Source organism: Globicephala melas, chromosome 20, assembly GCF_963455315.2.
Source record: "Globicephala melas chromosome 20, mGloMel1.2, whole genome shotgun sequence".
In the NCBI taxonomy this organism is placed as follows: domain Eukaryota; kingdom Metazoa; phylum Chordata; class Mammalia; order Artiodactyla; family Delphinidae; genus Globicephala; species Globicephala melas.
Window position 1 is genome coordinate 830887 of NC_083333.1, and position 22907 is coordinate 853793.

At 39.6% G+C, this 22907-nt stretch overlaps 1 protein-coding gene across 1 annotated transcript in view; it reads left to right on the top strand.

Annotated features, from left to right (window-relative positions):
- The window catches only part of LOC132594184 (AP-2 complex subunit beta-like), a 59426-nt gene that overhangs the window by 32690 nt on the left and 3829 nt on the right, over window positions 1–22907 (top strand). The window contains exons 7-14 of the mRNA XM_070044497.1: window positions 557–572; window positions 1009–1230; window positions 1746–1863; window positions 1996–2091; window positions 10820–10985; window positions 12515–12613; window positions 14502–14709; window positions 22362–22506. Of these exons, the coding sequence (XP_069900598.1) occupies window positions 557–572; window positions 1009–1230; window positions 1746–1863; window positions 1996–2091; window positions 10820–10825 (458 nt within the window). The 3' untranslated portion in view covers window positions 10826–10985; window positions 12515–12613; window positions 14502–14709; window positions 22362–22506. The remainder of the gene's footprint in view (window positions 1–556; window positions 573–1008; window positions 1231–1745; window positions 1864–1995; window positions 2092–10819; window positions 10986–12514; window positions 12614–14501; window positions 14710–22361; window positions 22507–22907) is intronic.

The following is a 22907-nucleotide window of genomic DNA, read 5'->3' on the forward strand; positions in this document are numbered from 1 at the left end:
ACAAAAATCATAGCTCTTATGGAACACTTATTCTGAGGGATAGGGCAGAAGTATATATAATATGTATACGTAATACAGCATATAATAGGTCAGATGATGATAAGTGCTAACAAGAAAGATAAAGTAAGGAGGAGATCTAACAAATGCTGGGTGGTCAGGAAAGGTCTCCCTGAGAAGGTAGCATTTGTATAAACACCTAAAGGAGGTCAGGGAGTCAGCCAAGTAGATACAGGAGGAAGGGAGAAATACACAGCTTACTTACCTTGTGTCCTTAACTGAGTCAGCTAGCCACTCACGTTGCCTAAGAGCTATCAAAATTAGGTTAATTTCTGAAGAACCCTCAATGGATAACTAAATATTCTGTATTTTATGAGACATTTAAGTGTAGGTGGCAGGGACTAGGAGAAGGGGATGAGGTTGAGAGAGTATTGCAGTGGTGTTGTGTTGTTAAAAACAAACAAACAAACAAACACCCTTCCCGAGATTCCCTTATTATGCTGGATGCAAGAGGTTGGGTGGTTTTCCCTGTCACCCCATCTCCTTCTGCATCTTACAGTGAAACTTCAGCCACAGTTGGTTGATATCTCTCACTATGAAATAACTCTCAGAATGCTTAATTTGACTTCCTATAGGCTGAGGAGAAATGGGCTGTGAGGCAGGGAGCCCTTACATAATATGGGGAGACAGAGAGGACTATAAAATAGGAAGGTAAATGGTGTGAGCTTCAGGTGTTTGGGGTATTGGCTAGTTCCCTTCCAGTTTGAACATCCCTTATTGCTGGTTTCCTAAAGTCTTCTGATATCCCTGCTCTGTTTGTAGTTTGCTAGGATTGAGGCGTCCGCAGTGTTGGATCCCAAATTTACCTATGTATGGAGTTTTGACTTTTCTAACTGATTTTCTAATTTCTTTATACCTGGGCCATGGGAACCTCTGACAACATTACCTTATAGATTGGATTGAGCAAAGAAATTATAATTTAAGGTACTAATTTGCATTTTCTGTCCTCAGTATCTGTGAGCGGGTAACTCCTTGGCTATCTCACGCCAACTCAGCAGTGGTGCTTTCAGCAGTAAAAGTCCTAATGAAATTTCTAGAGTTGTTACCCAAGGACTCCGACTACTACAATATGCTGCTGAAGAAGTTGGCCCTTCCACTTGTCACTTTGCTGTCTGGGGAGCCAGAGGTGCAGTACGTCGCCCTGAGGAACATCAACCTGATCATCCAGAAAAGGTTGGGAAAAAATGAATTGGTGATTAAAGTGTTTGTAATTTTGAATTAAACTGAATAACATCATTATTAAAGAGGACTGTGTTAAAACTCTGTTTAATGTATGGAAATGAAAATACTGTATGGTAGAGCAACTTGCCCAGGGTCAGGAGGCTAACAGTTGATTTTAGAGTGTTCTTACAATGAATGCCTGGTGTTGCTCTACAATTTAGTTTCTTTTCTGAAGGAACTCTTAGTTGTATGATAGCTAGTGTCTGCTTAATATGGTTCAGGCTGTAATGTAGATCAGGTTGTTGTTCTTCCAGTGGTTCTTCTTGGCAATATATACTTTACTCCTTAAAAATAGTCTGCCAGATGGATCTGGTTAGAGGGATGTAGAGGAAGTTTGTGAGTTTTTTTCCCTGGAGTGGAGTGTGTGAATGGAGAGCAGAGAAGCACAGGTTAGGTATTAATGCAGACTCAGAAGGAATATCAATATATGCCTCATCTTCCTTATCTTGTGTTTCTGTGTACCACAGGCCTGAAATCTTGAAGCAGATCAAAGTTTTCTTTGTGACGTACAATGATCCCATCTATGTGAAACTAGAGAAATTGGACATCATGCTTCGTTTGGCATCCCAAGCCAACATTGCTCAGGTCAGACTTAAAGTAGATTCAAGTTAAGATCTAATAACTTAGATCTTAAGATACGGCCTTCAGAAAAACTTAGGCCATGAAATTGCTGTTGGAGAATCGTTAATGATTATTCACTTCATGGATTTTTAACAGGTTCTGGCAGAACTGAAGGAATATGCCACAGAGGTGGATGTCGACTTTGTGCGCACACTTTTGCGGGCCATTGGACGGTGTGCCATCAAGGTGGAGGCAAGTGTCCCGTGGTAGTTGTGATCACGTTGTGGGACTCTGGGTATTCTCTTCACCTCTTTCCTTACATTTTTAAGTTTATCAAAATAATAAAGCACATTGTTAAAATATTAAAGAATTTTTAATGAAAAACAGCTGTCCCTGGTCCCTCTCTTTCCCGAGGGAATCATGTTTAACTCTGTTCCTAGTTTTAGTTATTTTGATTACTTCCATATCTCTAATATCCTTATGCTACTATATATTGATTTACCAATTGTAGACATTGTCTATTAACTTTCCGCTATGAGAGAAGCAACTTGGTTCATATACTCCATCACTTCTACTTCTACCGTTCTGTATAGATCCCCTGTATAGTTATATCATGAGGTTTTTGTTCCTATATTATCTTTGTAAAATGAGATAATATACCTTTGTTTCTTGTTCTATCAACTAGAGTCTTGCAAAGCTTGCTGTGCGTATTATGCCTGTAAATATGTAGAGCCTACACAATCAAATGATTGCGTTTTCTTTCTTATAAAGGCTTTTGTTTTTTCTGTAGTTTATAATGACCTTTGTCTTTTTTTTTTAACTTCATTGTGCCTTCATTGCACTCCTATCTTCTTCCAGCTTTTCAAGCATAATATCAAATTAATAAAACTTTTCTTTTGTTCTAGACCCTTCTCTCTTCCAGTCCTCTGTCCTTCCAGTCCTTACTCCAGTCTGGGTGGTTGCTTTCTTGTGTTCTGCACAGCCGTCTTTCCATACAGCCTCCCTTCATTGCTGTTTCTTGTTATGGGTACTTTTTCATAGCATTCCTTTTTTTGTGGTTGCAATAGTTTCTTAAATCTCTTGTGATGTGAATTACAGTTTTTGGTTTTGTTTCTGCAGTTTGAATTTAATTATCTGGAGTATTTTATGGTGATGGTTGCATGTCTATGATTTTTTAATTGAAGTGTATACCATACTTACAGTAAATTCTTGCCTATTTGTGTTAAAAATGAGATGACAGAAAAGTTGTCAGGACTTCTGTGCACATAGGCAGGACTATTGACTAGCAGGTTTCTGCTTTAGGGAAGGGAGTTGATCTTTACTTGGAAGTCCTCTTGTAGAGCTTCTCTGTGGTCTTAGAGGGCAGATTGGTTCTAGCTTGGTTGCAGCCTTCCAGTAGGTATTAAGGGCTACAACTTACAATGCACTGCTTCATCAGTCACCAAGCCTCTGTTGTTTTTCCTCATTCAGAAGTTTGTTGCAATTAATGATGGCTTCTGTGCACAACGATACTGTGGATTCAGAGCTCCATATTTGTTCTTACTACTTGACTACGTGCAATTCTGCTTTTTTTTTCTTTTGACATTTTATTTAATTAATTATTTATTTATTGGCTGCGTTGGGTCTTCATTGCCGCGCGTGGGCTTTCTCTAGTCGCAGTGAGTGAGGGCTACTCTTCGTTGAGGTGCATGGGGGCTTCTCATTTCGGTGGTTTCTCTTGTGGCAGAGCACGGACTCTAGGTGCACGGGCCTCAGTAGTTGTGGCTTGTGGGCTCTAGAGCACAGGCTCAGTAGTTGTGGTGCACAGGCTTATTTGCTTCGGCGTATGTGGGATCTTCCTGGACCAGGGCTCCGACCCGTGTCCCCTGCATTGGCAGGCGGATTCTTAACCACTGCACCACCAGGGAAGTCCCTACGGTTCTACTTTGAGTCAGATTGGGCCATATGATTTCACAAGGATAGTTACTAAAATAATTTGTACAGTATGACCAGTGCTTCACAGGAACAGAAGGAAACAGATGCTGTGTCAGAGAAGTGCCTCTGAAAGCCAAATTCCTAATTGGCCTTCCTTGTTTTTATTTACTGAATGCTGCTTCATATGGTTACCACTGATAAATCGTTTAGTAGACTAGTTGTTATAGCAAGAAGTCAATTAATCCTGGTTTCTACTTCTGGTTCTGCCAGCTCAGTTGCTTCACATACTTAATATATACTTCTGTTGCTCCATTTGAGAAATGGGAAAATCTGTTTATTGGATCTTGATGTATTACATCTTTTTTTTTTTTACTCCCACACTTCTTAACTTACCACCACTACTTAACTTTTTTCTTTTTCTTTTCTCATTGTGGAATAGCCACCTGCTAATGGTATTAATGCAGACAATTTTCAGAGCTATTTTGGTAGCAGAAGAGTCATTTTGTGCTTTTCACTGCCAGAATGTCATTGTCTTACTAACCTCTCTGACAGTGCTCTTGCAAAGAGTCTCATTCCAAAGTTAAAGAGCTTTTTCTATCCCTGGAATTACTAGAAAGTGTTCTCAAAGCATCTAGATTCCTAGTGGCTGTTAGTACCGTCTATTGTGACTAAATGGAAAAGTTATCCATCATCTTCTGGAAGAGATGAACTTCTGGTGGCTCTCACTTCTTCCTTTGATTCAGGGTGCCCTGGTGGGAATATGAGTGTGTGAGGAATGAACTTCCTTTGGAAGCTTAAGATCAGCCTTCAAGAATCCTGCCTTTTAGATAGTGTTCTCTTATTTCCAGTTACCTGGATTTGCCTAAGAACTTTTCTTAGAACTGGTTAAATCATGAAAGTTATTAGTTGGAAAGAGTTGCCTAGTCCAGACACAGTTATTGGGGCAGGAGAGACAGTGATTGCCTGTTTTTTACCTAACCTATCCATGGGACAAGGGCAAGAACCAGCGAGGGAATTGTAATAGCCTTTCTCTGTAGCTTCCAGACTGAGCTGCTGCTGTTCTCTCAGGGCACCTGACCCTTTTTTAATGTGTAGTTGGTTTCAAAGATATGACAGATGAGAAAAAAAGAATTTTAGTTTAATGCTTAGCTAAGATAACAGGGCCTATTGTAAAATTTGGGTGTTAAGAGTTGGAGTTGTTTTTTATCATGACTGTAAGTACAGGTGTTTCCTTGTTGCTTTAAGTACCCTGAGGTGAAAAAAATGTATAATTTTATCATATTAAGTTGGTTAGGTTAAAGATTAAGCATAAGCCATTGAGTCAATAAATAACACTGAAAAAGCAATTTCATGGTACTGTTTTTTCAGTAACTTTTGCCTGTTCTTTTTTGTTTGGTTGTTTTTTTAAATAGATTTTACTCTCCACCCCACCTCCAGCTTTATTGAGGTATGATTGACAGATTTAAAGCTGTATATATTACAGTGTATACCTGTTTCTTTAAGGAGGAAATAAACCCCTGCCCTCCTTTTCTTACAAATAAAATGATTTTGTTTGTGAGATTTATTTATATGTTTGGTTTTGTTTGAGAGAGATTAAGTCACTAAGTTAAGGTATTCCTCACTTCCCACTCTTCTGTTCTTTGGTGTTTACCATTTCTCATTTTTGTAGCTCAAGATAAGGTACTGACTTATGTCTTATGCAAACAAAAAGCATATGTATTTACTACATGAAATCATTTTAAAAAGACAAGTTAAAAGTAGAACACTCTGCTTTCTCCTACCCCTGTTCTACCCTTCCAGAGATGATGTGGACATGATTTTAAGTCTTTGCTTACATAGTCCTCCATAAACAGGTGTGCTTTTTACAAAAATGAGATCATTCTACAAATGCTATTTATTTATGTTTTTGTAGTCTACTTTTTTTGCTTATTATACATGGACATTTTCCCATGTTACTGATAATATTTTACATCATTTTTAGTGGTTTGTAGATATACTGGGTGATTGCTTCATAATTATTTAGCCTTTCCCTTCCTGTATGGACCTTAAAGTTGTTTCTGCTCTTTTTCCAAATAATGGTTATAAGGAGGATCCTTTTAGCTAAATCTTTGATCTCTAGTTGAGGTGACATTTTTCTCATTATGCTTAGCCATTTGGAATTGCTTTTTCATGGCATGTGTATCTTGTTTCAATGTGTTATCTTTTCCACATTGATTTTTTAAAGTTTTTTATAATTAATTAAAGGTATTAATTCATTTAATACCCCTGCATTTCATTAATAGTTATTTTCCCAATTATTTTCCTTTTGATTTCATTTGACTTCTTGATGCATAGGAGTTCACATTTCCTTATGTAGTGAGTTCTATCTATTTTCTCTCAATGGTATCTTTTTTTAAAAATAATAAATTTATTTATTTATTTATTTTGGGCTGCATTGGATCTTCGTTGCTGTGTGTGGGCTTTCTCTAGTTGCAGAGAGTGGGGGCTACTCTTCGTCGTGGTGCACGGGCTTCTTCTTGCGGTGGCTTCTCTTGTTGCAGAGCATAGTCTCTAGGTGCTCGGGCTTCAGTAGTTGTGGCATGCAGGCTCAGTAGTTTTGGCTCGTGGGCTCTAGAGCACAGGCTCAGTAGTTGTGGTCACGGGCTTAGTTGCTCTGTGGCATGTGGTATCTTCCTGGACCAGAGCTCGAACCCGTGTCCCCTGCATTGGCAGGCGGATTCTTAACCACTGAGCCACCAGGGAAGTCCCTCTCCCAATGATATCTTTAGTGGACCACCTAGAAAATTGTGCTTCACTTCAAAATTATATAAAATTCACTTTTATTTTCTACTTTAATGGCAATGGTTTGGTTAAAGATAAGAGTGTGGGGATCAAACACAAGAACAATTCATCCTTTCCTTACTGTTATGAAATGTTGCCTTTATCATATACTAAATTTTATATGTCTGTATGCCTTTCTCTGTTTCTGGACTTACTTTGTATATACAATGATTGGATATTTACTTTTGTTCCTCTGCCATACTGCTTTAATGGTGTTTTTAAAATTTAATCAAAAGCAATATAGGTGAGATGACAATTTGCTTGAAAATTACTATCCTAGACTTAATTGTTTTTGAATATTGATGCATCATGGGAGATGACCTTTTGTTTATCTTTATTATAATAATGAAACTAAGGATTCAGTAAATGTTAGCTTTCTATCAAGCCTTATGCTGAGTACTTTATTTGTACTGTGTAATTTGATAATTTAACCCTTACATGCTTTATAATTTATCATAACTTTTATATTTAAAATTTCCCAACTGTTTTGCTGTTGTAATAACAGCACAGGAAATAACTAGTTGAAAATGAATAAAATAGAATTCAAAAATGGGAAAACTACAATAATAAAAGAGAACAGAATCATATATGACCTCATATAAATAACCTCAAGATGCAATTTTGTTTTCGTTATATTGCTTGGAATGGTTTAAATTACAGTACCTTTAAAAGATTTTATTACAGAAATTTTTAGGTATACACTAAGGTAAAATTGATTAATGAGCTCTCATATACCCACCATCCATCTTGAACAAATATCAACACATTGCTGTTCCCATTTGATCTTCTCCCTCTCCCTCCCCCTTCAAGGGAGTGGGTTACTGTTATATTTTAATGCAGATCTCAGATATGATCTTATTAGAGTAGTCCAATGTGTATATCTAATAGATAAGGTCCTCTAAAAAAAAAATTGTCATGATATCGTTACCGTACTCAACAAACAGTAACTCTTAATCTCATTAAATACCTAGTCCATGTTCAGTTTTCCCTAATTGTGTCTAAATGTCTTCTTACAGTTGCCTTGTTCAAATCAAAATCTAAATGAGCGCTAGCTATACATTGCATTTGGTTAATACGTCTCTTAAGTCTTTATTTATTTATTTGGGTGCCATTTGTTGAAAGGACTAGATCATTAGGCTTGTAGAATTTTCCAGAGTCTAGATTTGGCTGATAGTATTTTAGTGATGTTGTTTATCTCATTCCTTCATCCCCTTTAGAAAATTAAATCTAGAGGCTTGGTAATATTCATATTCAGTGTTTTTGGCAAGAATACCTCTTAGATGCTGCTGTGAATTTCCTATTGCATCTTATCGGGAGGCATATAATGGAATGACCCATCATAATACATTGTAATGTATGATAAGTCAGTTCTTGGTTTTTAGGATCTCTCTTCTGGAACCTTCCTTTAAAAACTGTGACTTATTGTTTCAATACATTAGTTTTGTCACTTGTATTCTTCCATATTCCCTTCATTAATAAAAGACTAATAGATTAAATTCTATTTTATAGATGAGCCATAGGCTGTGGAAAGTTGCAGTTTATCTAAGGCCATAGACTTGCAGTTATATAGCCCAGAAGATGGCAAATTTTTCTTAGAGTTTTTTGAGTCACAGAGAACTTTGAAAATATAATGAAAACTGTAAACCTCCCAGGAAAATATGCTTGTGTGCACAAATGAAATTTGGCAGTTACATTTCAAGAGGTTTAAAGATGCCTTCTGTCTGTGCTCATTCATGAACTGCAGATAAAGACCTCTTCGCTTGGCTTATTCTTTCATTCTTATTCTTTCCTTCTACCTTGACTTATGCTTTCTTCTCATTTCTGTCATCCTGGCTATCCAAGATGATTTTTTTCACTTGAACTGTTTCTTGTAATGAGTAAAATTTGGAGTATATCTAGAACTTCTGTATATCTCCATCAGATAACCCAGCCTCTAGTATAGTGTGGTCAAATTAAGTGCCTCATCTTTTAGTCTAGTTTAGTTGATAACACCTGAGTGTTCCAAAAAAATATTTTTTATGTTGAGGTTGTGTTATTGGATGGATCATCTGACTTCTCATTATGTTCCTCTTAGCAGCAATCTGCAAAGCGCTGTGTAAGCACATTGCTTGATCTCATCCAAACCAAAGTAAATTATGTGGTCCAAGAGGCGATTGTTATATCTTCCGCAAATACCCCAACAAGTACGTCCAGATACTTCTGCCCCTCTTCCTCAGATCATTTAGGAAATGTTTAAGTAAGGCACTTTGAGGTTGGCTAGGTAAGAATTAGTCTTTGTAAAGTAACTGGTCATAATTGAATACTTTATTAAAAATCAGAAACATATAAGTTGGTTAGCACAAGGATTAAAATCTGATTTTTCACTCTGCTTTATCACTTTTAGAAGAATTGAAGCTCTGTCTGAATATGCATTGTCAATTGACATATATTAAAGTTAGCCAGATTCTTTGGTGATAAAGTTACTATTAAATAAGGATACCCATATATTCCACGTTGTCTGGGCATAATCCATTTTATGCCTCTTACCAGGCATAATTAATAATTGTGCCCCTTTTCACTCTCAGAAACGTCTCAGTTTGAATAATAAATTATATGGTCACCTTATTGTAAAAGCCAGGGAGGTGACAGCTTCACTATTCACTTAGTATGTTACCTAGTACTTGTAGAAAATTATAGAACACGCAACATTGAACTGTCAGAGTTTCAGGCCTTTTCTGAAGTATTGTAGCTGCTTCCATTAAGATATACAAAATCTACATTTTCACTCCACAAAAATTTTCACATTGAGGCCTCTTAGTTATGAAACAAAAATACTTTTTCAGATTTGCTTTTGAAGGCAAACAATTAAGGAACCTGAAAAGAGTGAAATAAGAGCAGATCTTATAAGCATCCTAAATCTCATTTTACCTTATAATCATAGAGATGAACTGTGCTAAGGCTTCTGATTATCGTTAAAGATAATGTGAAATGAAGTGACTTACAGTTAGTTAGCTTAGTGGTGGACTCAGAATTAGAAGAAATATTTTAATAAGGTAGTGGGTTATTAAGCATTATGTGTACTCTCTCTCTCTCTCTCTCTCTCTCTCTCTCTCTCTATATATATATATATATATATATATTTTTAATTCTAGAAATGGTATATTTGGAAAAAGGATCATATACTTTTACCACTCTCCCAGGAAAGAGGAGGGTTGGGTTTCTAAACTTCTTGATTAAGTGGGGAGGTGTATATCTTAATATGCTTGGTAAAGAAATGTGTCCATTTCTGGTCTGTATTACTGAGGGATTATGATAGTTTAAGTTTAAGAAAGCATTATCGAGGACCTGGTTTAATCAGTGGAAATAGGGCAAACAATTAAGTGTATTATTCAGTTGTCCATATCTCATTTATTATACAATTTCATTCTGATGTTTAAAACTACATTAGCCGGGCTTCCCTGGTGGGGCAGTGGTTGAGAGTCCGCCTGCCGATGCAGGGGACACGGGTTTGTGCCCCGGTCTGGGAAGATCCCACATGCCGTGGAGCGGCTGGGCCTGTGAGCCATGGCCCCTGAGCCTGCGCGTCTGGAGCCTGTGCTCCGCAACGGGAGCGGCCTGCATACTGCAAAAAAAAAAAAAGCAAAAAAAAAAACACATTAGCCAAGGAGATGGATTTAACATGGTAAAGAATGAGAGCTATAGACCTGTGAAAATAAATACTTGAATTGCTTATTTCTTTAGAAAAACAGGTCATTAGTGTGGGTGCCTTGGGAGGAAAGAACATAAAGATCTCTATAGAAAGCAGAGATAGTGGATAAGAGACAAAATTACTGTTTCTGGATGCTATTGCTGTCTGACTCCATTTTCCTAATAGTAAAGTGGAATTTCTGTTCCTCTACGATGAAGGTAAAACGAAGTAATAGGAAATTTCTCTGATCTAGTTATGAGAAAGACTGTGAGAAATGTAAGGTAGTGGTATTATCTTAAACCATAGGTTAGTTTTTCCTTGTGAAAAGAATATCTGATAAGCTTTTATAAAGATTTATGGTCTAGTTATTAAGGAATAACTAGAAGGAAAATTGAAGGAAAATTGAAGACGTTTATAATTTTCTGGCTTTAAAGCCTGTACATTCTCTTGGCTAAAAGTCTTTGTAGTTTGGTGGTGGTTTAGGGTACCTTGTCCATGGTTTTTTGCTTTGTAGGCTTCATTGTTAAATACACTTCTCAGTTTTGCCTTCAGTAACCATAGTCCATTTTGTTATATCAGATATGAAAGTATCATTGCCACTTTGTGTGAGAACTTAGACTCACTGGATGAGCCAGACACTCCAGCAGCTATGATTTGGATTGTGGGAGAATATGCTGAAAGAATTGACAATGCAGATGAGTTACTAGAGAGGTTCCTGGAAGGTTTTCATGATGAAAGCACCCAGGTAAGTTCCCATCTATATCTTAATGTATTAGATGTTTTGGGGACGACTTCAGGAAAGGTAAAGGTTAGGCAGTTTCATGTGTGCGAATTTATATACACATATAGTATGTTCATTTTTCTCCCAAAAGGGGTGACCTTTTTCAGTTGTGCTAACTTCTGTTGGAACAAGCCTGCCTAATTTAGACAGTGGTTCTCAAACTTTAATGAGCCTAGAAGCACCTAAGCACTGGTGTTTAACCTGTGTTAAAGGACAGGTTGCTGGGCCCCACCCCTAGAGTTTCTGAGTCAGTAGGTCTGAGATGGGCCTAAGCATGTTCATTTCTTACAAGGTTGAGGGTGGTGATGCTATTGCTGCTGCTGGTCCAGAACCACACTTTGACAACTACTGACTTAGAGCAGTAGTTATTACTTTTTAATTTTCTGTCACCTAAAGATGATTACCCATTGCTGTTAGTAATGGTTGTGGCTCAGTTGCAGCTGGGGTTTCTGTCTGGGGTGAAGGCTGGCATGTGCAGTTTGAAAAGATTCTTTGTGGATGGTTAGACTCCTTCCCATCTTCTGTCTGTCTTCTACCAAAACTGAGAGACCTTCGAGTCAAAGGCCCAGAGAAGCAGATAAATTATTAAAGCTTTTTCCCCGGCATCTGTACTCACTGCAAATTGAAGTTCATGTGTGTAATCTATCATAGTAATTTTAATAGGCCCTACAAGGAACATATACCAGCCAGTAGTCTCGTGGTTCGGCAGGCAACTCTTTTTTTTTTAATTATTATTTTTAAAATTTTATTCTTTTTTTTTTAAATAGATTTGTTTCATTTATTTATTTTTGGCTGCATTGGGTCTTCTATTGCTGTGCGCAGGCTTTCTCTAGTTGCCGCGAGCGGGGGCCACTCTTCATTGAGGTGCGAGGGCTTCTCATTGTGGTGGCTTCTCTTGTTGCAGAGCACAGGCTCTAGGCGCGCAGGCTTCAGTTGTGGTGCATGGGCTTAGTTGCTCTGCGGCACGTGGGATCTTCCTGGACCAGGGCTCAAACCCGTGTCCCCTGCATTGGCAGGTGGATTCTTAACCACTGCGCCACCAGGGAAGCCCTAGCATGCCACTCTTAATTGGTTGTGATCTGGCACAATTCTACTGTCTTGGCTCTTGCCTCAGTATGATAAATGATTCCCTAATTCCCTGGAAGTTGTAGCTTTTGGTGGAAGTAAAAAAGGATTTGGTCAGGAACCAGTTTTATTGCCATCAGTATGTTAGCGTGTACTTTAAGAAATACAGGTGATTATCTGGGCCAGAAACAAACCGGCAGTTTTTGATGCCAAAAAATGCAATTTGGAGATAGGAGGCTAGTGAGTTTTCAGTTGATGAAAACCTTTGACTGCTATTGTGGATATTGGCTGAGTTTTAACCTTTGTTTCTTAATCAAAATCAGAAAGACCTCATAGTAAGTCATATTTGGGAAAATATCACTTTGGAATTCATGGTGTGGAATAATGCAAATGCCTTTCACTTTACCTATTAAATTACATTTGCTTAGGTACAGCTCACTCTGCTTACTGCCATAGTGAAGCTGTTTCTCAGGAAACCATCAGAAACGCAGGAGCTGGTACAGCAGGTCTTGAGTTTGGCAGCACAGGTAAGAAGTCTGAAAAAAGCATGGAGTTGATTTGTCTTGTTTTAAATTCTAGGAAATTGTGAAACTTCTTCCAAGAAGGTTCATTTGCAGAGATTTTAAACGGAAGGAGTGCAGTCTTTAGATTCTGTTATAAAAATAAAAACAGTGCCTCTTTTACATATTCTGCTGAATTAGAACTTGTTGTATGGCTTCTAAATGAATCGACTGACTCCAGTTTTAATGATAATTCATGAAAATTGAACTTAGACTCTTTAGTGTTAATGAAGGACATGACTTTGTGAAAATGACATTGAGTCTCACAGTATCTCCTTCTGGGGGACTTAATTTCAGCTTTCAAATGAAAGTACCCTGTAGAGATGGTAAATGCTTTGACAAATATCTCGTGTGCTGTTCTACCTTCTAGATAAGTTGTGTTTCTCTTTAAGTACTTTTAAAGTGCTGATGCTGCTTCCTTAATTATTTAGTATTTTTGGTCCTTTTAGGGAGGGTTCTGATTTCAGGAATGTGGCAACCAGCTGAATACACAGAAATCAAAGTAATTACTTTTTCTGACGTAACTAGTATAATGATCAGTCCATCATGATCCAGTAATGTTCTTAATTGAATTTGAGAACAGGCTGGCTTTAGCAGGCTGTCAAGAGTTATGATGTGTGTTTACACATGGAATCTGATTCAGATATTCAATTTACCATTTTCCTCTTTCATCTCTTTATAGTTGTATATTAACAGCATTTGATCTCTTTTATAGTTCTTTAACCTAGTTCTGAGCTGTCATCTTTCCTTTTTTTTTTTTTTTTTGCTCTGGGGAGCTTTATTTCATATCAATAATGAACACAATTGGAGGACTAAATATGGTAAATCCTGAAATTAATTAATACGGTTGGGATGTGCACTTAGTACACTTCTTGAAACCCAGTTCCAAACTGAGACCACAAATGGGAACCTTGAATAGTTGCCAATACATCATCTGTTAAGTGGTCAAAGCGCATCATTTGGTACCTGATAAATGCAAAGTTCTTCTTTCCTCTGACAGTATTTAATTTTAGAAATGCCAGGAATCCATTTTAAGGAAAAGAAGTTCGACGGGCAGATAAGGCATTTGAATACTTAATGGAATACTATAAAGCAGCCAACATTATTAAATAAGTTGTTTATAGAATATGCTATACAACTCTGAAAAAAATACAGCCAAGAAAACTGCTAGAGTCAAAGGCTACTTTCTGACACTTGATTCCAGTACAGATGTTTTACAATCAATGAACTCAAATGTGAAGAAGACCTGAACTAAAAATTAAGATAATTGTCGTGTCTGATTACTGATGCACGTAAATATTACTGAGAATTATCACTTGATTATCTTTTTAGGAGCAGTTGACCAACAGTTGAGTTAAAGGATGTCAGAAAATTCACTTCACAGAAAATAGAGGTGTCCCACTCCACCCCTTGTACCTCTCAGTTTTCTCCATTTCTCCAACAAATTATGAATGAACTTTTTAATGTGCTATTTCCCCAAGTCTCTAAACCTTCACTTGACCCCATTATGGTTAGTGTGAAGACGCATCCATATGAGTATGTGGAGTCAAGGGCAGGCCATGGCTCACCATCTGTCCATGAAAAGTGGACTGGGAGGTTGTCCATCACTGATGAGGCATGTCTTGACACTAAGAGCAGAAATTGGTCATCTTCTGAATCAAAGTAGTTTAGGTTAGACATTAATTTTCACGTTAGTGTTTAATAGGTCATCTACAGGGGGCCATTTTGAATAGAAATTGCCCCTTCTTAATCATGTAGTGCTTATTACAGACTCTGTAGGGTGATTGCCATTAAATTAGCCATGTATTTGACTTCACCTTAGGGCCTTGAAGTTCATTTCTGTCTTTTGCTACAGGCCCTGGAGCCTCTCTCCTTTGTATGAAAGAAAGAGCTCTGGGGGGTGCTGGGAAGATGGCGGAAGAGTAAGACGCGGAGATTGACTTCCTCCCCACAGATACACCAGAAATGCATCTACACGTGGAGCAACTCCTACAGAACACCTACTGAATGCTGGCAGAAGACCTCAGTCCTCCCAAAAGGCACGAAACTCCCCACGTACCTGGGTACGGCAAAAGAAATAAAGAAAAAACTGAGACAAAAGAATAGGGACGGCACCTGCACCAGTGGGAGGGAGCTGTGAAGGAGGAAAAGTTTCCACACTCTAGGAAGCCCCTTCGCTGGCGGAGACTGCGGGAGGCGGAGGGGGGAGCTTCGGAGCCACAGAGGAGAGCACAACAACAGGGGTGCGGCGGGCAAAGCAGGGAGATTCCCACACAGAGGATCGTTGCCGACCAGCACTCACCAGCCCAAGAGGCTTGTCTGCTCACCCGCCGGGTCGGGCGGGCGGGGCTGCGAGCTGAGGCTCGGGTTTCAGTCGGAGCGCAGGGAGAGGACTGGGGTTGGCGGCTTGAACATAGCCTGAAGGGGTTAGTGCACCACGGCTAGGCTAGCCGGTAGGGAGTCCGGGGAAAAGTCTGCACCTGCCTAAGAGGCAAGAGACTTTTTCTTCCCTTTTTGTTTCCTGGTGCGTGAGGAGAGGGGTTTAAGAGCACTGCTTAAAGGAACTCCAGAGATGGGCGTGAGCCGTGGCTAAAAGCGCGAACTCCAGAGACGGGCGCGAGCTGCGGCTAAAAGCGCGGACCCCAGAGACGGGAGCGAGCCACGGCTAAAAGCGCGGATCTCAGAGACGGGCGCGAGCCGCGGCTAAAATCACGGACCTCAGAGACGGGCGGGAGACGCTAAGGCTGCTGCTGCTGCCACCAAGGGGCCTGTGTGCGAATACAGGTCACTATCCACACCCCTCTTCCGGGGAGCCTGTGCAGCCCGCCACTGCCAGGTTCCCGGGATCCGGGGACAACTTCCCAGGGAGAACGCACGGCGGGCCTCAGGCTGGTGCAACGTCACGCCGGCCTCTGCCGCCGCAGGCCCGCCCCGCACGCAGTGCCCCTCCCTCCCCCCCCACCCCCGGCCTGAGTGCGCCAGAGCCCCCGAATCAGCGGCTCCTTTAACCCCGTCCTGTCTGAGCAAAAAACAGTCGCCCTCCAGCGACCTACACACAGAGGCAGGGCCAAATCCAAAGCTGAGCCCCTGTGAGCTGTGAGAACAAAGAAGAGAAAGGGAAATCTCTCCCAGCAGCCTCAGAAACAGCGGATTAAAGCTCCACAATCAACTTGATGTACCTGCATCTGTGGAATACATGAATAGACAACGAATCATCCCAAATTGAGGAGGTGGACTTCGAGAGCAATGTCTATGATTTTTTACCCTTTTCCTCTTTTTGTGAATGTGTATGCTTCTGTGTGAGATCTTGTCTGTATAGCTTTGCTTTCACCATTTGTCCTAGGGTTCTATCCGTCCATTGTTTTTTTTTAAAATTTTCTTTCTTAATAATTTTAATTTTAATAACTTTATTATACTTTACCTCCTTCCTTCCTTCCTTCCTTCCTTCCTTCCTTCCTTCCTTCCTTCCTTCCTCCCTTCCTCCCTTCCTCCCTTCCTCCCTTCCTTCCTTCCTTCCTTCCCTCCCTCCCCCCCCCTCCCTCCCTCCCTCCCTCCTTTAGACAACGAATTATCCCAAATTGAGGAGGTGGATTTTGAGAGCAAGATTTATGATTTTTTCCCCTTTACCTCTTTTTGTGAGGGTGTATGTGTATGCTTCTGTGTAAGATTTTGTCTGTATAGTTTTGCTTCCAACATTTGTCCTAAGGTTCTATCCATCCCTTTTTTTAGTCTAAATAATTATTTTTTATTCAATAACTTTATTATACTTCATTTTATTTTATGTATCTTCTTTCTTTCTGTCTTTTTTCCTTCCTTCCCTCCTTCCTTCCTTCCTCCCTCCCTCCGTTCTTTCCTTCTTGCCTTCTTTCCTTCTTTTCTTCTTTCTTTCTTCCTTCCTTCCTTCCTTCCCTTCTTTCTTGCTTTCTTTCTTTCCTTCTTTCTTCAAACTTCTACTAATTCTCTCTACTTTTTCTCCCTTTTATTCTGAGCCATGTGGATGAAAGGCTCTTGGTGCTCCAGCCAGGAGTCAGGGCTCTGCTTCTGAGGTGGGAGAGCCAACTTCAGGACACTGGTCAACAAGAGACCTCCCAGCTCCACATAATATCAAATGCCAAAAATCTCCCAGAGACCTCCATCTTAACACCAGCACCCAGCTTCACTCAGTGACCAGCAACCTACGGTGCTGGACAACCTACGCCAAACAACTAGCAAAACAGGGACACAACCCCATCCATTAGCCTAAAATCATAATAAGTCCACAGACAACCCAAAACACGCCACCAGACGTGGACCTGCCCACTAGAGAGACAAGATCCAGCCTCATCCACCACAACACAGGCACTAGTCCCCTCCACCAGGAAGCCTACACAACCCACTGAACCAACCTTAGCCGCTGGAGACAGATATCAAAAACAACGGGAACTACGAACCTGCAGCCTGCAAAAAGGAGACCCCAAACACAGTAAGATAAGCAAAATGAGAAGACAGAAATACACACAGCAGATGAAGGAGCAAGATAAAAATGCACCAGACCTAACAAATGAAGAGGAAATAGGCAGTCTACCTGAAAAAGAATTCAGAATAATGATAGTAAGGATGATCCAAAATCTTGGAAATAGAATGGACAAAATGCAAGAAATATTTAACAAGGACCTAGAAGAAATAAAGATGAAACAAGCAACGATGAACAACACGATAAATGAAATTAAAAGTACTCTAGATGGGATCAATAGCAGAATAACTGAGGCAGAAGAACGGTTAAGTGACCTGGAAGATAAAATAGTGGAAATAACTACTGGAGAGCAGAATAAAGAAAAAAGAATGAAAAGAACTGAGGACAGTCTCAGAGACCTCTGGGACAACATTAAATGCACCAACATTCGAATTATAGGGGTTCCAGAAGAAGAAGAGAAAAAGAAAGGGACTGAGAAAATATTTGAAGAGATTATAGTTGAAAACTTCCCTAATATGGGAAAGGAAATAGTTAATCAAGTCCAGGAAGCACAGAGAGTCCCATACAGGATAAATACAAGGAGAAATACGCCAAGACACATATTAATCAAACTGTCAAAAATTAAATACAAAGCATATTAAAAGCAGCAAGGGAAAAACAACAAATAACACACAAGGGAATCCCCATAAGGTTAACAGCTGATCTCTCAGCAGAAACCCTGCAAGCCAGAGGGAGTGGCAGGACATACTGAAAGTGATGAAGGAGAAGAACCTGCAACCAAGATTACTCTACCCAGCAAGGATCTCATTCAGATTTGATGGAGAAATTAAAACCTTTACAGACAAGCAAAAGCTGAGAGAGTTCAGCACCACCAAACCAGCTTTACAACAAATGCTAAAGGAACTTCTCTAGACAAGAAACACAAGAGAAGGAAAAGACCTATAATAACGAACCCAAAACAATTTAGAAAATGGGAATAGGAGCATACATATCGATAATTACCTTAAATGTGAATGGACTAAATGCTCCCACCAAAAGACACAGATTGGCTGAATGGATACAAAAATAAGACCCTTATATATGCTGTCTACAAGAGACCCACTTCACACCTAGAGACACATACAGACTGAAAGTAAGAGGATGTAAAAAGATATTCCATGCAAATGGAAACCAAAAGAAAGCTGGAGTAGCAATTCTCATATCAGACAAAATAGACTTTAAAATAAGGACTATTAAAAGAGACAAAGAAGGACACTACATAATGATCAAGGGATCGATCCAAGAAGAAGATATAACAATTGTAAATATTTATGCACCTAACATAGGAGCACCTCAATACATAAGGCAAATACTAACAGCCATAAAAGAGGAAATTGACAGTAACACATTCATAGTAGGGGACTTTAACACCCCACTTTCACCAATGGACAGATCATCCAAAATGAAAATAAGGAAGCACAAGCTTTAAATGATACATTAAACAAGATGGACTTAATTGATATTTATAGGACACTCCATCCAAAAACAACAGAATACACGTTTCTCAAGTGCTCATGGAACATTCTCCAGGATAGATCATATCTTGGGTCACAAATCAAGCCTTGGTAAATTTAAGAAAATTGAAATTGTATCAAGTATCTTTTCTGACCACAACGCCATGAGACTAGATATCAATTACAGGAAAAGATCTGTAAAAAGTACAAACACATGGAGGCTAAACAATACACTACTTAAAATGAAGTGATCACTGAAGAAATCAAAGAGGAAATAAAAATTACCTAGAAACAAATGACAATGGAGACAAACGACCCAAAACCTATGGGATGCAGCAAAAGCAGTTCTAAGGGGGAAGTTTATAGCAATACAAGCCCAGCTTAAGAAGCAGGAAACATCTCGAATAAACAACCTAACCTTGCACCTCAAGCAATTAGAGAAAGAAGAACAAAAAAACCCAAAGCTAGCAGAAGGAAGGAAATCATAAAAATCAGATCAGAAATAAAGGAAAAAGAAATGAAGGAAACAATAGCAAAGATCAATAAAACTAAAAGCTGGTTCTTTGAGAAGATAAACAAAATAGATAAACCACTAGCCAGACTCATCATTATTTAGCATCTGACATTTGTGTTACTCTCACTGATAATAAATCCCAGGTTGGGGCTCTTTTTCTAGAGGATTTACGAGGAGGATGAAAGGCGGCCTTAAACCTAGCTATAAGAAGCACCATAGCATCCTTATTAACCATTTGTATAATTAGACTTAAAATTGGAAATACTAAGCAGTTAGTATTTGTTCTCTAGTTTAGAAATATTGCCTAGCTTGTCAACACTGAAGTCAGTCTAGTGTAGATGTGATATACAGAGCAACAGCAGGAGGAGAAAGACATAATAGAGAAGTAACATTTTACTTTGCATTCTTTCCACTCCTTTTTCCATTGGTACTGCATATGGATTCTAGAGTGCCATTGCCGAGATTTGGTTTCCATGCATTTTACTACACCTTTTTAGAGTTTTGATTTAGGTTAGTGTCATTGGTGTCCCTCTAGTCTCAGCCACACTTGATGTCATGCTCAGATTGAAATTCAAAAGGGGAAGGGGAAACTCCCTGTAAATGAAGCATATTTCGGCCCTTGGGAATAGTGCCTTCCAGGCTAAGCTAGGATTATTTTAATTTTGCCTTTCTGAGGGGCAGCACGCCTGGTTGCTTTCTGAACTCTCTGCCTGCTCTGAATTCTCTGCCTGCTCATCCAGCTCAGTGTGGGGGATCCCTGCTGCAGATAGTAAACCAGTTGTCCTTCGCAGGAGTCTTGTCTTTGTGTACACACCCATTATATAGAGTAACCAGAAATATGATTCAAAACTGAGCTATAGTGTTTTGGCACAACTTAGTAGCTTTGTTGTAAGGTTACTCCATTGGATATTATCCCCACAGACTTTTAATTGATTAAGAGATTATGTAACGTACTTGTTTACTAACATTACAGTAATACCTAGAAATGACAAATTTAAATAATGTAGAAAGATCAGGTGGAAAATTAAGTTTCCCTGTCCCCACTTCCCCATAAGTAGCCACTATTAACTTTTTCTGTGTCCTCTCAGAAGAAAAAAAGATCGTGCATATACCTGTATGTTTGTATCCTTTAAATACTGTCAGTGGGATATACTGTTTTGCACCTTGTTTTTTCTCTACCACAGTCTTTTGAATGGCTGTATCCACTTTATTGATGTGTGCCACAAAGTATTTTATCTTCCTCCTGGTGATGGACATTTAGATTATTCATCTAGTCCTATCCCCGCCCCCGTTTTTGTTATTATGATGTTACCATGAACATTCTTGTTTATGTGTATCATGGTATATTTTTGTAAGCATATCTATAGGATAAACTTGGAATGTGCTTGATCATTTAAGCATTTAAAAATAGACATTACAGGGGCTTCCCTGGTGGAGCAGTGGTTGAGAGTCCGCCTGCCGATGCAGGGGACACGGGTTCATGCCCCGGTCCGGGGGGATCCCACATGCCGTGGAGCCACTAGGCCCGTGAGCCATGGCCTCTGAGCCTGCGCATCCGGAGCCTGTGCTCCACAGCGGGAGAGGTCACAGCAGTGAGAGGCCCGCGTACCACACACACAAAAAAAAGACATTACAGGGACTTCCCCGTGGTCCAGTGGTAAAGAATTCGCCTTCCAATGCAGGGGTCGTAGGTTCGATCCTTGGTTGGGGAACTAAGATCCCATATGCCACCGGGCAACTAATCCCACACACCACAGCTACTGAGCCTGCATGCAACAACTACTGAGCCTGCGCACCTCAACTAGAGAGCCCATGTGCCACAAACTACAGAGCCCATGCTCTCTGGAGCCTGTGCTCCACAACGAGAGAGAGAAGTCAACACACCACAACTAGACAGAAGCCCACGTGCCACAGCGAAGAGCCTGCACAGCAACAAAAAGATCCTGCTTGCCGCAATGAAGATCCTTTGTGCTGCAACTAAGACCCAACGCAGACAAAAATAAAACAATAAATTATTTTTTTTAAATAAGACATTACCGGGGCTTTCCCGGTGGTGCAGTGGTTGAGAGTCCGCCTGCCGATGCAGGGGACGCGGGTTCGTGCCGCGGTCCAGGAAGATCCCACATGCCGCGGAGCGGCTGGGCCCATGAGCCATGGCCGCTGAGCCTGCGTGTCCAGAGCCTGTGCTCCGCAATGGGAGAGGCCACAACAGTGAGAGGCCCGCATACCGTAAAAATAAATAAATAAATAAATAAATAAATAAGACATTACCAACTTACCCTCCAAAAAGGTGACATCAAATTATGTTCTCCAAAGCAGAATGTAATAGTGCCAGATTCCTTATATTCTCCTTCACTGAGCATTACTGACTTTTTGAATTTTTGACCCTCTGATAGATGAAAAATAGTATTTTGTACTATTAAATAGTGTCATTTTCTTCTTTTCTTTTTCGTTTTTTTCCTGTAATGTGGTTGAGTATATTCTCATGTTTACTAGCCACCCACTGACTAATGGGTATTCTGTCTTTAGTCAGGACAGTTCATGAATTCCTGTTGGTTTTTTATATGTGTGTGTGCGTGTGTGTGTGTGTGTGTGTGTGTGTGTAAACTGGTACACTCCAGGAATATCACAGATTCTGGGGCCAGAGGGGGTCACGAATGAATCATATAGAGAAAATAGGCATTCAGATTACTTAAATGACATCTGAATACTTACTATTTCCCAGAGACTATAACGAGAGTTAAAAATATACATAAGACATGGTCCTTGCCCTTAACACATTACTGATAAGGAATTTGGTAATGATTTTTAAAAGTCTTCAAATATTGTAAACATGCGATTTTCATTAGATCAGTTTTTTCCCCTTTTAAGCCTTTTACCAAAGCTACTAACCACAGAAACCCCATGTTATGCTCATTGGAATTTCTCCTTTCGCCATGGCTACCCATAGACTATTTTGGGGCTTGTTTTTCTTGTTTTGTTTGTTTTTGGCTTTGGTTTTGGGTTGGGTTTTTGTTTTGTTTGGTTGGGGGTTTTTTGTTTGTTTTTTGATTTTTGGTGTGTTCGTTTTGGTTCTTAAATAGTTGAGAATGATCTCAAAATTCAGCAAATATGACTTTATCCGGAGCCTTTTGCATTTGGCTTGGTATTTATGGTATAAAAATCACCTTAGTTGCCTAAGGAAGTGAAATCTTAATTTCATCTTTATTCAGAAGCGTCCTGTCTGGTTTCATTGGGCTTTATACTGTGTTTCAGGTCTGGCTGCCTGCAGTAAAGGCTAAGGGCCTGGAGATTCTGGGAATATTTACTCACCGCCAAGGGCACATCTATATGGAAATGAACTTCACCAACAAAGCTCTGCAGCACATGACAGACTTTGCATTCAGTTTAACAAGAATAGGTAAGAAATCTGAGTTCCCCAGCTCGATCCTGACACAGCAGTGTACTTTGTGTCCAACAAGAGAGTGTTCTATTTAGCAGTGGGTAAAAACTCTCGTGTTGGCAGATGTTTGATGTAGAGTGAGTGGAGGCTGTTGCACATCTGTTCAGTGGTCAGCTTCAACACTGGAGGCCCTAGGGAATTTTGCTGGGAAAACTCATCCATATGGAATAAGAAAACTGTCTTTGCCATTATAATCATAGCTTTTCTATAATGTTTTGTAAATGAAATCACGTAGTATGGAGTCTTTAGCATTTGGTTTCTTTCACTTAGCATAACGCTTTGAGATGTCTCAGCAGTCTGTTCTGTTTTACTGAGTAGGACTCCATCGATGCTTATACCGTGATTTGTTTACACTTTCA